Genomic DNA, 16803 nt, shown 5'->3' with positions numbered 1-16803 from the left:
TTATTGTACTGGTAATGCACTGAGCTCCTATGCATTCATTGGCATCTAGTTCTAGTAGGATTCCACTGGCAGTTTAAAATGGGCCAGTACGTGTGTTTCCTCTTACTTAACCAGCAGTCCTTCCCATAAACAGTTAAGGAAGGTGAGTGGGAGGAGGGGGCTTAGCTAATCGGTGAAGGATGGTGGATGGACTGGAGACCAGTGATTCATGGGTAGGGAGGTTGGAGGGCCGTGGATTCACCGGATGTAGACGTCACACTGCGTGGAGGCAACCATATGTTCCTAGGGAATTGTGGGAACCTAAATATAGACATGATTTCACAGGAATACCCCTATTAGTTGCTGTTTTCCATATACGCATACCATAGCATGTGGTCACTATGATATCGCACTGTATGACTTACCGGTATTAATATCTGCCCACTACTATAATTACACTGAATGTGTTCACTGCATTATGTTGCGCAGATAGGGTCTGTGATATTGCGTACAATATCCTCTATGTATTGCATTTACAAGGACCCATGGCTTACATGCCGCAACCCTAACACACAGACTTCATTTTTGCGGGTGTGGGGCTTACTGTGGCCTGTGAGTTATGGAGTATTGTCCTTTTATCCATCAGCATGCGGTCATTGTGCTTGGCTCATCCTCTACTCCCCCTCTGGTAGTGGTGAGCCAGGCCAGACCATGGCCCGTTGGGTGTGTGTGGACCGCAGTGTTACCGGACAAACTGCTGTGTGAGGTACCGCTGCTCATCCCAAATCCAGATTTACAGCACCACAGGAGAACCTGCACAAACATTTATTCACAGCATCATGGGAACATTGTGCTGTTTCACACTAATGTCCTCAAATTGATAGTGATGTTTGGGCAACTGAGGATGACTAGGCCATTTTAGAAAGAGAATATGTCATAGACCTTTTTAGAGTTTCGATAAATGTTTTGTCTCACCATTACAATGGAACAGTGTTTTTGTGTTTTCCTTCAACTGGTCATAAAGTGGCTGTAAGTGTTGTATATATTTGGGGAATTGGTGGCTGTAAATTCAGTTTTAAAGCAAGTAAGCAAGTATTATACTTGGTTGTCTATAAAGGACAGTATACAAAGTGCAGATCGTGAGAAAGCAGCTTGAGATTGCTTTTGCCTAACCCAAAAATGATAAATGTTGTCTTTAGAGACAGGGCGTAGAGGCACACTGAGAAGACTCCCTCAATTTATTGCTTTACTGGACATGTAGCAATATATTCAAACCACACTCAAAACCCTCACGCCACACTTGCAATTCCTTGTAGCGCCCCATTGTCCCTGAGTGACTCCCTGTCACTTCTTCTTACACAGTGTGCCCTATCCAGCCCATCCTGGGTAAAAATAGGTCCGGTCAGGCGAACCCTTACCACTCTTCTACTCATGTTGTTCTCTAGACAAACCGTTTCCTTCGTCATGCTAAACGGAGCCCTTTTCCAGGTGAGGAAGTGGAGCAGCCCTGGGCTATGAGGATGGAGCAGCCCTGGGCTATGAGGATGGAGCTGCCAGGTCAGGGTTTGATTTGAGTGAGACATCAAAAGCGAGGCGGCCAGCTGCCCGGGACTCATTCTACGGTAGAGGTTGGCTCTCTCGTTCCCTTTTGCCGGTATAAATAGAGCAAGGGTGTGCCGCATCCAGCTGTTCCAAAATATTTTTTTCCCCCCCTTGATGTTCCCTTCCCTCTCTTTCTTCCTCTGTACTGGGGCCTCATTGAAAGCAGTGGCTGTGCTGAGATTTGGGCTCTGGCTTTGTGTAGTCTGCAGAAGATTCCCTTCTTTTGCCAAAAGGAGCTGCCTGTTCCTTCTATTGTTTTCCTCAGGTGTGCGGTAGAGTAAGAGCCAACAACTACATGCATGCACTCCCTTGTGTATGATCACATGTACTTGGCAATAAATCTTGTGAAATACAGTATAGGTCAGAGGGTAGAGCTAATATTGCACGAAATGACAACCTTTTATGGCTTATGTACAGTGTCTTTGGAAAGTATTCAGACCCCTCGACTTTTTCCACATATTGTTACATTACAGCCTTATTCTAAAATGGATTACATTTTTTTTTATCCTCCGCAATCTATACACATTACTCCATAATGACAAAGCAAAAACAGGTTTTTAGAAATAAAAAACATAAATACCTTATTTACATAAGTATTCAGACTTTTGCTATGAGACTCAAAATTAAGCTCCAGTGAGCAATCGGGGGAGAAGGGCTTTGGCAAGGGAGGTGACCAAGAACCTGATGGTCACTCTGACAGACTTCTAGAATTCCTCCTTGGAAATGGCAGGACCTTCCAGAAGGACAACCATGTTTCCCAAGTGGCGCAGCAGTCTAATGCACTGCATCTCAGTGCTAGAGGTGTCACTACAGACCCTGGTTCGATTCCAGGCTGTATCACAACTGGCCGTGATTGAGAGTCCCATAGGGCGGAGCACAATTGGCCCAGCGTCGTTAGGGTTTGGCGGGTGTAGGCCGTCATTGTAAATAATAATTTGTTTTGAACTGACTTGCCTAGTTAAATCAAATTAAAATCTCTGCAGCACTCCTCCAATCAGGCCTTTGTGGTAGAGTGGCCAGACAGAAACCATTCCTCAGTAAAAGGCACATGACAGCCCGCTTGGAGTTAGCCAAAAGGCACCTAAAAACTCCCAGACCATGAGAAATGAGATTCTCTGGTCGGATGAAACCAAGATTGAACTCTTTGCCCTGAATGCCAAGCGCTACATCTGGAGGAAACCTGGCACCATCCCTACGGTGAAGCATGGTGGTGGCAGCATCATGCTATGGGCTATTTTTCAGCAGCAGCGACTGGAAGACTAGTCAGGATCGAGGCAAAGATGAACAGGGCAAAGTACAGAGATCCTTGATGAAATCCTGTTCCAGAGCGCTCAGGACCTCAGACTGGGGGCGAAGGTTCCCCTTCCAACAGGACAACGAGCCTAAGCACACAACCAAGACAATGCAGGAGTGGCTTCAGGGACAAGACTCTGAATGTCCTTGAGTGGCCCAGCAAGAGCCTGGACTTGAAGCCGAATCGAATATCTCTGGAGAGACCTGACAATAGCTGTGCAGTGACGCTCCCCATCCAACCTGACAGAGCTTGAGAGGATCTGTAGAGAAGAATGGGAGAAACTCCCCAAATACAGGTGTCAAGCTTGTAGCGTCATACCCAAGAAGAATCTAAGCTGTAATCACTGCCAAAAGGTTCTTCAACAAAATACTGAGTAAATGGTCTGAATACTTGCATAAATGTGATATTTTGTTTTTGGTAAAAATTAGCAGAAATGTCAAAAACAGTTTTTGCTTTGTCGTTATGGGGTATTGTGTGTAGATTGATCAGGGGTAAAAACTATTTAAATCAATTTTAGAATAAGGCTGTAGCGTAACAAAATGTGGAAAATGTCAACGGGTCTGAATACTTTCTGAAGGCACTGTATATCCAATCATATTTTCATGCTTGTTTAAGCTTTAAAACTTGACCCACGCTTCCTAAAGTGAGCATTAGCCCGATTGGTAACAACAACATCAATTCAGGAGAGTACTCTCACCCTTACCTTTAGGCTTATCTCACCCCACCTTAGGTGCTAATAACCTTGTAATGGGCCTTGCATGTTATCAGGCTACATCATGCTGGGTATATTATTCACACAGTAATGTAGGTTGAACATTTAAGTGATAATCAACAACGCATGTACAGTACGAATTTCAGCTCAGTGAATCTATGGCAGTTGATGCCATGAATCACCCAATTGGTACAATGTTTATTTTTCGATTCAGTCTTACATTATCTAAACTAATTTCATTCAGCCCAACACCATTTATACTATAGTTATGCTCGCAAATACAATACTTACTAAATTATAATAAGTTGAGGACCTACGGGCAGAGTCCCAACCTGGAAACTGTCTGTCTTCAGTCCTCGGCTTTCCCATTTAACTCTGAGTGGCGGACTGCTACGTCAGAGTGGCCACTCAGTGGTGGATTTCCCAACAGCCCTTCTCTTCCTGTTCAATAAATGTCCTGGGGCAACACCAATCTACTACAACACCGACCTACTACATCCACTGTGTGTCCTGGGACTCCTGACTGTGTCAGAACAACTCTCTCCTTTCCCTTCTAGCTGGGGGATTCTTGACTCTATGGTCTGTACTTCCTCATCCGGACAGATGTTAATAGAGAAGGAAACCGTCACTTTCCAGAGGCCTATAGAACTCTACAGTATTAGCACCTGTTCTATGTCCCGGCCTTGTTTCATTTGCTTAGCCCACTTTCTTTCTTCTCTCCTTATTTGTTAATCCATTGGGCCACTTTAGGGCTTTGGCTCTGGATATGGATTTGACTTTTACAGTGTATTAGTCCTAGAGGGAATGGTGCTTTTAAGGGCAGGGTGTGGGGGGTTCAAAACCATTTCCTTTGCTCCTCATTTAGGCCTTCACTATAACACACTTTCCAGTTCTCTTACGCTCCACTACAACTAAATAGTTTTGTTGTTGTGTGACTGTAGAGTCCCCTCATTGGTCAGTGTTTTGGAGGGATACTTGAGTATTTCAATTTGGCTGTCCTATCATCTTAAACCTGTTTGCAAAATTGGGTCATTTACTGTTACTGTTTGAAGGCCTACCTCTGACTTTCAATGAAACTTTCTAAACCCTCTCAGTGCAAATTGCCTGTTGAACCTCCCCCCTTTTAAATTGAGTAAACAAAGTTTGATACCAGTCGTCTGTTCTATCAGCAACCAGGACCTCGACCATCTGCTCCAAACTCCCGTTGCCAAATTGACTTTTGGAATGTTTATTTTTACCCATCGCCTCATTAGCATATTGTATAAATGAAAAACCCATCAGAGCTGTGCAAAGACAAACACCCAGCAATCTGTCATGTAATGTGTTTATGGGCTTGCGTGAAATTGGGAAAGTCGTTCAAATTGTTCAACTTCTGGACAAAGCTCATAAACACATTTTACTTTTACTTTCCCGAAACTTTTACTGCAATTTCTAAACATCATAAATCAATCAAAACATGATAAATCAACAACTGCATCACAAGAAGAGGTATGAGTAATTACATAAACTGTCAAGTTGTGTACATGAAACTGATGCGAAAACTGGTTGTATGCCAATTCCTCGTCCAAACTATCTGTTGAAGACCTTTCGGGCAGAAACATAATGTTTTGAACTAGAACGCCAATAAAAGTTACATTTTCTGCTATCAAACAATGTTTTCTCTGTATGCCTCCACTAAGAGGCCAATGACCAGAGGTTCACAGCTTTCCTGATCCCAGGATCGAGTGATTTTGCTGGGTGTAATTGCATACATTGCCTCCTTACTTCTGCTGACACTTTTCCAAAGACCCAGTGTATTGTAGCCTAACCCTGGAAAATGGGAATGTGACATCTCTTTCCCTTTTAGACGGAGAGGAATGCCCTGCAGCACTGATCGTTTTTGCAAGACTGGTGCTGCCAAAGGCCCCGTCTGTCCCAATTATGTTGGTTCTCACTTTTTTCAAATGTGGAAGCCAGCTGAAATGTAGCTAGGTTAGTGAATTGATTAGCACTAATAGCCCTGCTGCATGACTCTTACTGAACCACCACAGCAAAGTTGGATTGAAATAGCAACTGTTTTGGTAGTGGTAGTGTTTATTCTTCTACTTAGGCTATGCATTGGGGGGTATGACATAACCTACACGCATATGTGTTGACCTAAAATAGATGACCTCTGAGTGAAGTTGTGGCCATGTTCTGTTATTAAATCATATTGAATCATGACTTAGTATGAATCATATCCATTTGCACAATATTTTCTCAACATTTGTCAGAGTGTATTCCTCAGAACACTGTGCAGATGTGCGAAGATGAAGTGCCATGGACATTGCATACTTCTAACCTCTTCCTTGCCTCTCTTCCAAACCCATGAACCATTCGCAGGTGCATTGGCCAAAGTGTTCAGAATCTTCACCATCAAATGCATCCCCATCACAAACCTGGTGTTCGGTATTCTCAGGAAACTTCCACTCTGGAAACTTCCATCCCTGAAAATAGGGATGGAAGTCTGTCTGTTTTTTCCAGACAGATGTTTCCCTCATGGAAACGCACTCCGATCAGGATGGATCCCAATGGAAGCCAGATGACCCTGAATTCCATGACAATAATGATCATGTCCCATTAGCAGTCTAACGACTTACGATGTCATACACTGAGCATCCGATGTATAGTTTGCGGGGGCTCATCAGTAGCACAAGGCTTACCATTACTGTAAATGCAACTTAAACGGTGTGTTGTCTGGTTGGGAGATGTGTGTTATGTCTACGACTTAATTCAGTTCCTTTCTGGAAGTACAACTACAAAGGCCGTGGCACGTTTATCTCGTGTCGTGACTTGGCTATGATGAAGTGTAGTGGTTTGCTTACAAAAGTTTACAGTGTACATGTGGGTCTGAAGATGGCGATGATAGATGGTTGGCTCTAGGTTAAGAGTGTTTTCTTGATGCCCAAACTCTTGTGCATTTACCACACCAAGCACAATAAAAGACCTCAGAGAAACCACTGAATAACCTGATGAACAAGAGGATGTTCTGACAGTCTGGTATGGAATCTGTAGTTAACCATCCACTTACCCGTTAAAATTTCTATGGAAAATATTAATCCTCCTTTTACTAGATTTAATCTTGGTTTTGTCAAAGTTTCATCAATCCGCCGAACACTGTTTCAAGTTACTACGACACATACATATATAGTACGGGAATAGTTCTGAGTTTTTGCAATGCCGATTTCAAACGGGCAGATCAAATCCACTCAGGCCAGGTGTGTGATTACAGTCAGTTATTTGTGTGTTCTTTAATCTTCTTTTTTTTAACCTTTTTTTTTTACTAGGCAAGTCAGTTAAGAACAAATTCTTATTTTCAATGACGGCCTAGGAACAGTGGGTTAACTGCCTGTTCAGGGGCAGAACGGCAGATTTGTACCTTGTCAGCTCGGGGATTCGAACTTGCAACCTTTCGGTTACTAGTCCAACGCTCTAACCACTAGGCTACCCTGCCGCCCCCCCCTTGAGCAGGGTTTTATGTGAACAGGCTGTCTTTGGTTTTGATGCCAAGAGATCTTTTTGAACAGCGGCCTGGGTCAGGGTCCCCCTGCTCTCCTCCTCTCCTCGTCTGCTTAAGTCTTTTCGCTGTTGTCCGCTTCCTTGATGTGGCAGCTTTGAATGGCCATCATAAAAATGAAGAGATCATACATATGCGGGGATGGATGCACCATGTGTTGCGTTGGATAATTGATGCGCCCCCTTAGAATGACTCTACCCCCTCGAATCAGAGCTTAATAAGTACCTATTTACAATTTTACATTAAGTACTTATCCATCTGGCCACTCTCCTCGCTAATGGGCTAATGTGGTGGAGAATGTGTTTTGTTTGACCTTTCACCTGCCCTCTTAGATCTCCTTTTTGTCTAGCCGCTCATTGTTTTATTAATTGCCAACCAACATCTGAAGTTTTACGATAAATGTTTTACAGTACCACTGTTACATTGTACATTATATTAGACCCAGACCTCGACTTCACAAGGATCCTTGGGCAATTATAATGGTCAAATAACTTTTTAGGTCCCTCCATTATAAATGTGGTGATGCACTAAGGATGGCTATTTGGGCACAAAAGTTACGTGACAATTTTCTCGTCCAACATGATGACACTTGCAAAGGCAGGGTCGTTGGATGACTCATGTCCCCTCTCAGTTCAAAGTGTTGCCCTTTAGTTTGTGGGAAATTCCATGGGTCCAACAGACTGGTGCAAACAAAATTATTCAATGTTTTATCTATTTTGTCTACATGCCGACGACCCAACGTTCCACTGAGCTCAACTTTATAATTGAGTGAGGTGGGGGGGATTTAAGAATGTGATGGAGGTGTTTGGAGGTTAGGGAAGTGTGATTCATGACAGCCTTCGGCCCTAAATGATCCACTTGTCTGACTTTCACACACAAAAAAAAAAATATATATATATATATATGTGACTGAGTGTTTTGGCCCGAAGGATGGGCTTCCCTGAAGTATGTGCCAGACCTGGTCGTCTGGTGCGTTACTGTAAATGACGGCAACCTCATGTTGTGAAACCAAACCTAGACTGGTGAAATCACTGGCCGTATAATTAGATTTTGTGTGTTTTCTCAATTACTTGACCATACTGAACCTATTGTTAATGGTTTTCGGGTGGGAACAGGAAAGGCAAGTACAGTAATTCATGCAGCTGTAAAGAAAACAAAAGCCGAGACAAAATCAAAATGTACACGTCTGAAAGCTCATAAGCACGTCTCCGTCTGAGATGGTTTTATGCCAGGTTTAGTGCCCAGACGTATTTGATCTTCCTTCTGATGTTCCGTGCTGCCAGTGTAACCTCATTAGATAGGATGTGGTCTCTTCCCTCCACCGTGTCTCCCGTCATTGCCACATTGATGGGAATGACTGGGAGATTTTCAGATTACACATCCAGACAGAGTTGGCGGCCACAAATCTGCCCACCCAAAACCACCTCTGTCATTTTAGGACAAGCCCCCACAGGGAAACCACTGTCCTCAGTCATTCTCATACACATGTTATATCAGGTGTCTCCCTGCTACATAGCTCACATGTGCCGAATACAAAATAATTCAGCTTGCGTCTGAGGCGTAGTGAATGTGCTTTTCTCTGGCATTGATGGAGATTTCCATCTAAAAAATGGAAATACCAACCACAAATGGCCAGGAGAACTGTTGATCGGTAGGTAGCTTATTCTTCAGAATTTAAATGATGAATTGAGAGGTACATTGAGGAGTCCATTTGTCTTTCTATGAGCCAATGTGTTTCACCTAAACAGAGGATACTTATTACCTGGGTCCTGAGGCTCTTTGTACCATTTTTTTTTAGGGATTTCAAGTGGTTGACTCACTAGTATTAATAGATTGTGTAATCATGATTTAAAACGCACAGTTTGAAAGTAGATTATAAATTCACAATTACACTTCCAACTCACACAGTTGTTTTCAGCCTATTATGGATGCAAGTTAGATTGTGTTATCTTGTACAGCTTGGGGCTGTAGTTTCACGATCTCTCAACACGGTTGGCACTGATGTCCTAGCAACCTTGTGTCTGTCGATGATTAACACTAACCAGACAACATCCAGACCGGGGGGGGGTCTTCTCTGTTCTGTTCAGTCCTGTCCACTGACAGCCAGACGAGGGGTGGATAAAACGATAGCAGCAGCTGCCTTTGCCCTAGCAGATCTGTCAGGCTTGAGCTCACAGCTGTGTGCGTACTCTGGCTGTGTGCCCTCTGCTCTGACTGAAAATCTCTCATCTGCTTATCTAAATCTTTTCTCTCGGAGTGTGCCAGGAAGAGTGTGTTCTTATACCCAGGCCCACGGTATAATGCTGATGTTATATTGTACTGTAAGATTGCAATAAAAATGTAAGTGATGTTACATACACACCCCATTCGTGTTGTTCAGGTAATGTACTTTAGACAAATGAACTGTTTTTACCATACCACGACTTGATATGCCATATTATTAACACCACCACTGTTAACTGACCAGGTTTCTCTAGTGTCTGCCTAGTGTAATATACAGTTGAAGTCGGAAGTTTACACACACTTAGGTTGGAGTCATTAAAACTTGTTTTTCAACCACTCCACAAATTTCTTGTTAACAAACTATAGTTTTGGCAAGACGGTTAGGACATCTACTTTGTGCACGACACAAGTAATTTTCCCAACAATTGTTTACAGACAGATTATTTCACTTATAATTCACTATCACAATTCCAGTGGGTCAGAAGTTTACGTACACTAAGTTGACTGTGCCTTTAAACAGTTTGGAAAATTCCAGAAAATGTCATGGCTTTAGAAGCTTCTGATAGGCTAATTGACATCATTTGAGGCAAACGGCGTGTGCGAGGAAGGAGGGCTACAAATCTGCCTCAATTACACGAGCTCTGTCAGGAGGAATGGGCCAAAATTCACCCAACTTATTGTGTGAAGCTTGTGGATGGCTACCTGAAAGGTTTGACCCAAGTTAAACAATTTAAAGGCAAATACTAATGGAGTGTATGTAAACTTCTGACCTACTGGGAATGTGATGAAAGAAATAAAAGCTGAAATGAATCATTCTCTGTATGTGAACTTCCGACTTCAACTGTACGTTTGTCGGAATGCATGTAACTGATGTGATTGCGTTGATACAGTCTAATCTAACTAAAGGGGGCTGTTACATTGAGACTCAAACTCAAACTCTCCAGTGAGTCTATCATCCCTGTGTGCCACTTCAAACAATAGGAGATTTAGAAATTGGTTTCAAACTGGATAAGCCCTCTCTTTAGATTACATTTCCATCTAACAATGGTATCGGGGGATCTATCAGTGGCAAGAATGTGTTTTTAAAGACCACGTTTGAAGTCGTCTGTTGACGTTTCCTCCTCCTCTCACATTGCACACCATGCTATGAGAGCCCATGACGCCTGCGGTGGGGATGGGTTGTCTAAACGCATCCCAAGAAGCTTTGGCTTTGGTCTCGCTCTTTCTCGTTTCCCAGAACTTCTCTTTTGTGTAATAAACCAACATTTTTCAGAAAATACCTCATGCTTCCCTAAATTGGGTGGCTTTAAGTTCAATGCGGTAGTTCGATAATGGTCTTTGAGAAGTCTTTGACTTTAAATTAGGTTTTGATTCTATACCATACGTCAGGTCTGAGCTATGCCTCGCAATTACGTTTAGGCAGGAACTTGTGTTTTGCTTTTAGTAGTCAGTCACTCACATGGACAGCGCAGTTCAATCATAGCCAAGTCATAGTCTTGGAGCCCTTGTCAATCAAATTAGGTATAGATAGATAATTATTTGGACCTCAGTGTAGCTCTAAAATGCTTTCCCTGCTTCACAGTCCTAACACGCTACCCATTTACGATATCAAGGTAGTGCTCTTCAGAGAAACCCTCCATCCACTTAGTTGGTATTAGGATTAATGCATACTGCATGTTCTCTCCTCTGCCAGTGGTTTTTCAGACTGACTAACAATCTACTTTGTCTTCTTTCCCAGGTGACAACACCAACGTTCCCTGTGGTGGTCAAGATGGGTCATGCCCACGCCGGCATTGGCAAGGTAAGCCTCCCTGCGACGTTGATTCGCGCGCGCACACCACCACAACTAAGGTCTGGGCACTCCCTGGCTGCCCATCTCTCCACTTCACCATTGCATGTCTGGTCTTGATTTGTTTGTTATACTAACCTATCACATACTGTACAGTTAGGAGTTGAGCTGTACATAACAGACCAGGCTCCTTCTCTCTTCTCAGTGTATCTCTGAGCGTGATGATGGCATGACATCCCTTCCATAAGCAGACTATCAGTCTTGGAGAGGAGGTGGAGAAGGGTGTGAAGCTGCAAGCAATGATTTCACAGTGTGTCTGATAGGAAGGGACTTTGGGGGCTTTTTCAGGGGGTTTACATGTTCATAAGGAGTTAGGGAGGAGTAAGTCGCTCTGGATAAGAGCGTCTGCTAAATGACTTAAATGTAAATGTAATGTGGGAATGACATGGGCATCGGCAAGCTGATCAGCATCAGGATCTGAAGACCTCCTAGTTACCTCATAAAAGCCTGGATATGCTACTGTTTGGCCTGTTTCCTACGATGTCAAGAAAAGAGGCACTGATTTTGAAGGTAGACCTTGAAATACATCCACAGGTACACCTCCAATTGACTCAAATTATGTCAGTTAGCCTATCAGAAGCTTCTAAAGCCATGCTGTACTTTAGATTATTTTTCCAAGCTGTTAAAAGGCACAGTCAACTTAGTGTATGTAAACTTCTGACCCACTGGAATTGTGATTAAGTGAAATCTGTCTTTAAACAATTGTTGGAAAAATGACTTGTCATGCACAAAGTAGATGTCAAAACCGACTTGCCAAAACTATAGTTTACTAATAACAAGAATTTGTGGAGTGGTTGAAAAACACGTTTTAATGACTTCAACCTAAGTGTATGTAAACTTCTGACTTCAACTGTATATGTGTGTGTGTGTGTGTGTGTGTGTGTATATATGTATACATATATAAGCACACAATTTCAACAGCAATGCAGTTCAGTGAACAGCCAACCAAAGCGAGTGATTACTAGCCCAAATGGAGCCCTCCTCACATATAATACAGGACCTCCCGAGCCAAGTCAGTGTTCACACAGTACACAGGGGAAGCACTTCCTATAACTTCATCCCCCTTTCCATATAAAAGACTGGGTTGGGTTTCCTCCATTACAGGAACCTGGAGTGCTATAGAGTTCCCACATGCCCTCTGGATCACTTAGCATAGGCCCATTGTAGACCAGGACCTCACTTAACCCCCCTGACCTTAAAGAGGACTGAGAACTGGGGGTAGAAGAGGGCCTGGATGTAGGCCATTCAAGTGCTTCACATGGCTTTTAAGTTGAGCTGAGAGACTCTTGACAAAAGACATTTGGTTAAAATTCAAGTATCTGGTGTTATGGAAATTGGGACTAGGACTATGGCTAGTGATGGTGTTAAAACAACTGAAAATCCTGTTTGTTTAACCTAATGCCCTTATTAGATTACATGTAATAAAGCGCAGTGTTTTCACTTAAACAGTTCTTTATAATCTGTAGCCTAAATTAAATGTTACGGCAAAATATTTTAGTATGACGAGGTGAATACAGCAAAACAAGTCAATGATTGGTTACTTCTAACTTTAATCCATTTAAAAAATTAAAAAATCATATCAAATCTCCGAAAGAGACCGTTACAGCCTGACCATCGCATGGAATTGTTTATCCTGGTTGGGGAAGTTACGAATGGCTCACTAAAGGGTAGACTGATTTAACTGACACTGGAGAATATTTCTCAACCATTTGAAACTGGCCAGTGTCCAGAATCACATTGCTTTCCACCTCACCCAGCTCTTGATCCAACTGCCAGTGCATACCCTCTTAATTACCTTTATGGTTTCTGCTTCCAGTATTATAGTTTACTTTATTTACTCAATGGTTCATCTTATTCTCTGCATGGCTTCTCATATTTACACCATGGTTTGGCTCCTTTTTCTCTGGCTCTCCAGAGGTATTGGGTTACACCTTTTGGAACCACAGTGGGTAGCCAAGTACACAAATACTTTCCTCGTGAACAAAGGATAACAATTTCCCCCTTGTCTAGCTACCTCCACCTCTGTCAAACATACTCAAGATGCTATCTTAAAGAGTAGTTATGACAGCGAATGAAATGCCTGATCCAAAAAGTGGGCAAACTCCTCCCCCAGATCTTTACCATAGTAGACTTTTCCATCTCACTTGAGAAGAAGAGATGAGCTGAAAGGAGAGAGAGGTGGGGGTGGGAAAGTCCGTCCCTGTCCACGACAGCCCCTCACTGTTCCCACTGACTTTCACCGCATGTTGGATGAATCATAGTGCCAAGGATAACAGCCAGAGGGGATGATAATGAGAGTCAATGGAGGGAATATGAAGGGAATGTCTAGGACTCTGGTTGCTATCATCATACATCATATGGTTGATATAAATTCAGATAGCTATACATTACAGGCTGTTGATGTATGGCTTTCTACTACTCCTTTGCCCCTTTTCCCAGGGTCTAAGGCAGTTTCAGTTTCCCTCTTTTTATCAATACAGACATATCTGGTTGGTAATGGGGCGTCTTCGACTTAGTGTGCCTGTCAGTTTCATTTAATCAGTATTTAATCAAACCTGTTTACATAAAAGATACAGCAGATTAGCATTTACTGTTCAAAAAGGAATCTACAATTGTTCTCTTTGGATACGTTGTGGGTCGATTGAATTTAGCTATTGTTTGTCATCTCCATCAAAATGTTGTCTAGCATATTAGTGGTGGAAGAGGTGAGTTTACTCCCTTAATATGTAATGCGCTTTTGAGCACCTACTGTAAGTGGAAATGCGTAATATCAATCAATTATTACTGTACTGTCTGTATATAAAGTCACTGCGTACCTGATGAACTCACATGGGTGTGAGAATTTTTGGAGCTGCACGTTTCTAACATTTTCCAGAGACTAAGCTTTTCATTATCCTGTCTGTGTTGGATTTACATTCCTGTGGGATTCTATCAGTCTACTTCAGCTCCTGTCTCAGCTTTTATAGCATGTTTGGTAATTAACCATCACAAACTACCAATTATGCATATCTTCCTGCTGATTTAACTAATTAGTGGCGTCTTCCTGTTTCAGATCAAAGTGGAGAACGAACTTGACTTCCAGGATATTACCAGTGTGGTGGCGCTGGCCAGAACCTATGCCACCTCTGAGCCATACGTCCTGTCCAAGTACGACATCAGGATCCAGAAAATCGGCAACAACTACAAGGCCTACATGTAAGTATGATGTAGTCTCTATGCTGTGTACACTGGGTTTTGTCTGTGACTTGGACATGTCAGCAATGATTGTGACTAGAATGAAACTATATGGCTTGCATGTGAATGACTTTACCAGAGAGAGGGGGGAGAGAAAGACATGGAAACAGAGATGGATGAAGGGAAACAAAAAAAAAGATGGATAGAGAGAGAGAGAGACCCTAGAATAGTCCAGCCTGCACGCCAATGTGAGTGTGGGAAGAGGCCCATGGTACACCCTTCAGTCAGTGGAGGCGTGCAGGGCTCACCCATACCACAGCACTTCCTTCTCTACCAAGGGACAACGACTAGGGTTGCACCCTGCACTGGCATTCCATTCTGTCTCCCAGAGGGAAGTGACAGCATCGGCCAACGTGACCGTGACCACAGGCCAAATTCAGCCTTAGTCTCAATCTTAGCTTGAACTAAAATAATCTTCTGAGTAACCAGCCACTTCAATTTCAAATGCTCAACAGCACCCTCTTGAATACAGCAGACCTCGTGCAGTAAATGTAAAACACCATGTACAGTAACAATGAAAGTATGAATCTACGCCCTTTCTACTTTCATGTCTCTCAATCCGAACAATTATTGCTTGACTAAGAGGAGTGGAATTTACTTCCTTATCAACTTATTTCCTCGGCACCAGTCATGAAAGCACGTCTCCAATTGACCTTGACACAAACATAATGTAGGCGTACATTGCAATCATCAATGTAGAATTCAGCGATAACACCCCCCCCCCCCCCAGGGTCTTCTGTAGAACTACTGTACAAAAACAAAACACAATGACTAAGCTAGCTGACCATTGCTTTCCATTCCAGTCCAGAGAATAGCTGAATGCCTGATTAATTTCCTTGATTTTCACCTTTTCTAGGAGGACGTCCATCTCCGGCAACTGGAAGGCTAACACAGGCTCAGCCATGTTGGAACAGATCGCTATGACGGACAGGTAAGCTGGCCTATAGACTCTTTGTTAGACATAATATAACAGATAAGCTTCATTATAATACATTCTGAATGCTTATAGATGTATTATTGTGTTCATTAATTTGTACACAAGTAAATACAAGACAAGGTGATGAGAGTTTAGAAGACAAGTGAAAAGTATGTGCAGGAGAGGTGAAAACTAACAAACCTGAGGGGCTTGTATGACACCTCCCCCTTTCAAATATGTATAGAACAAAACAAACAGGAAATGATATCCTGATGTGTTAAACAAGTTATAAAGCATTATACCTGCAGGCTTTAAGTAAAGTGTTACCAAAATTAGTTTCACTGCCACGGTCTGTTTTGTAATTGACAATGACAATCAGTTGTGGATGTCGCTGTGTTCCAGATATCGTCTGTGGGTGGACTCCTGTGCCGAGATGTTCGGGGGACTTGATATCTGTGCTGTGAAAGCCGTCCACGGAAAAGATGGCAATGACTACATTATCGAGGTTAGTTCATTCTTAGCATGTACTGTCAGTGGCAATTTTGGCATGTAAATCTTAATGAGTCCCCCCAAAAATTGTGGGATGCATTCCAGCAAAGCCACTACACAACACTAAACAATACATGAATTGTACTATAACGGTAACAAACGGTGCCCACAAACTGTTAGGGTCTACATAAAGCTGTCTCAACAGCAGAGTCTCAACAGCAGTCCCAACACCTTACCACTGCTACACCTGTCTATCAGCGGAGCCTTGTCTGGCAGCGGAAGTTTATTCAGCCTCATTTACTGACTATAAAAAATATATAGCTGATATGGCTGACTTGCTTAAACAAATGTGGTTTCTACTGACAATTGAGATGTACAAACGATGGCATAAGGGCATGACAAGCGGAGGAGAGGCATTGTGTAATTTCTATTAAGACATTAATGAGAGAGCTAGGACAGATGTAGTCTAACTATTTGTTCAGCACTTGAAATGTACAGCAACAGAATTCAGAACATGGGCCTTTCTTACAGTGTTCTCCCTGTACACCAAGTCAAAACCGTAGGATAAATAAAGGGGGCATATAAGCAGACAATGAAAACTCTTACAATATTCAATGATTATATTTCTCAAAAACAGGTTATGGGTTACATATGCACAAGTCAGAACAGTTGGTGAAATTAAGAGGTGAAAATATACAAAATTATTGGAGTGAGGCACATGGGCTACTAACAGCTAGCTAACTAACAACACACTTAGTATTACTTTCTTAGCTACAGTATACATGTCTGCCTGGCATATTACATCATTTATGCAGCAGCATACAAGACTAAATGTGCCCACCTGTTCAAGTGAGCACAAGGTGAGTCCCAACATTTTTTGAACTTAACTTGTTGTGCTTTGCTCACTTGAACAGGAAGGTGGCGCGGCAGTCCTTTGTGGGCAAATTTTGTCATAAGTCTGGCATTCTCT

General features: G+C 42.6%; 1 protein-coding gene across 1 annotated transcript in view; it reads left to right on the top strand.

Annotated features, from left to right (window-relative positions):
• The window catches only part of LOC115133203 (synapsin-3-like), a 114354-nt gene that overhangs the window by 75361 nt on the left and 22190 nt on the right, over nt 1-16803 (top strand). The window contains exons 7-10 of the mRNA XM_029666195.2: nt 11084-11146; nt 14247-14389; nt 15285-15359; nt 15747-15849. Coding sequence (XP_029522055.2) covers nt 11084-11146; nt 14247-14389; nt 15285-15359; nt 15747-15849 — 384 coding nt within the window. The remainder of the gene's footprint in view (nt 1-11083; nt 11147-14246; nt 14390-15284; nt 15360-15746; nt 15850-16803) is intronic.

This window comes from Oncorhynchus nerka, linkage group LG8, assembly GCF_034236695.1.
Source record: "Oncorhynchus nerka isolate Pitt River linkage group LG8, Oner_Uvic_2.0, whole genome shotgun sequence".
In the NCBI taxonomy this organism is placed as follows: domain Eukaryota; kingdom Metazoa; phylum Chordata; class Actinopteri; order Salmoniformes; family Salmonidae; genus Oncorhynchus; species Oncorhynchus nerka.
Note: the sequence above shows the minus strand (reverse complement) of the source record. Positions and strands in the feature narration are given on the sequence as shown.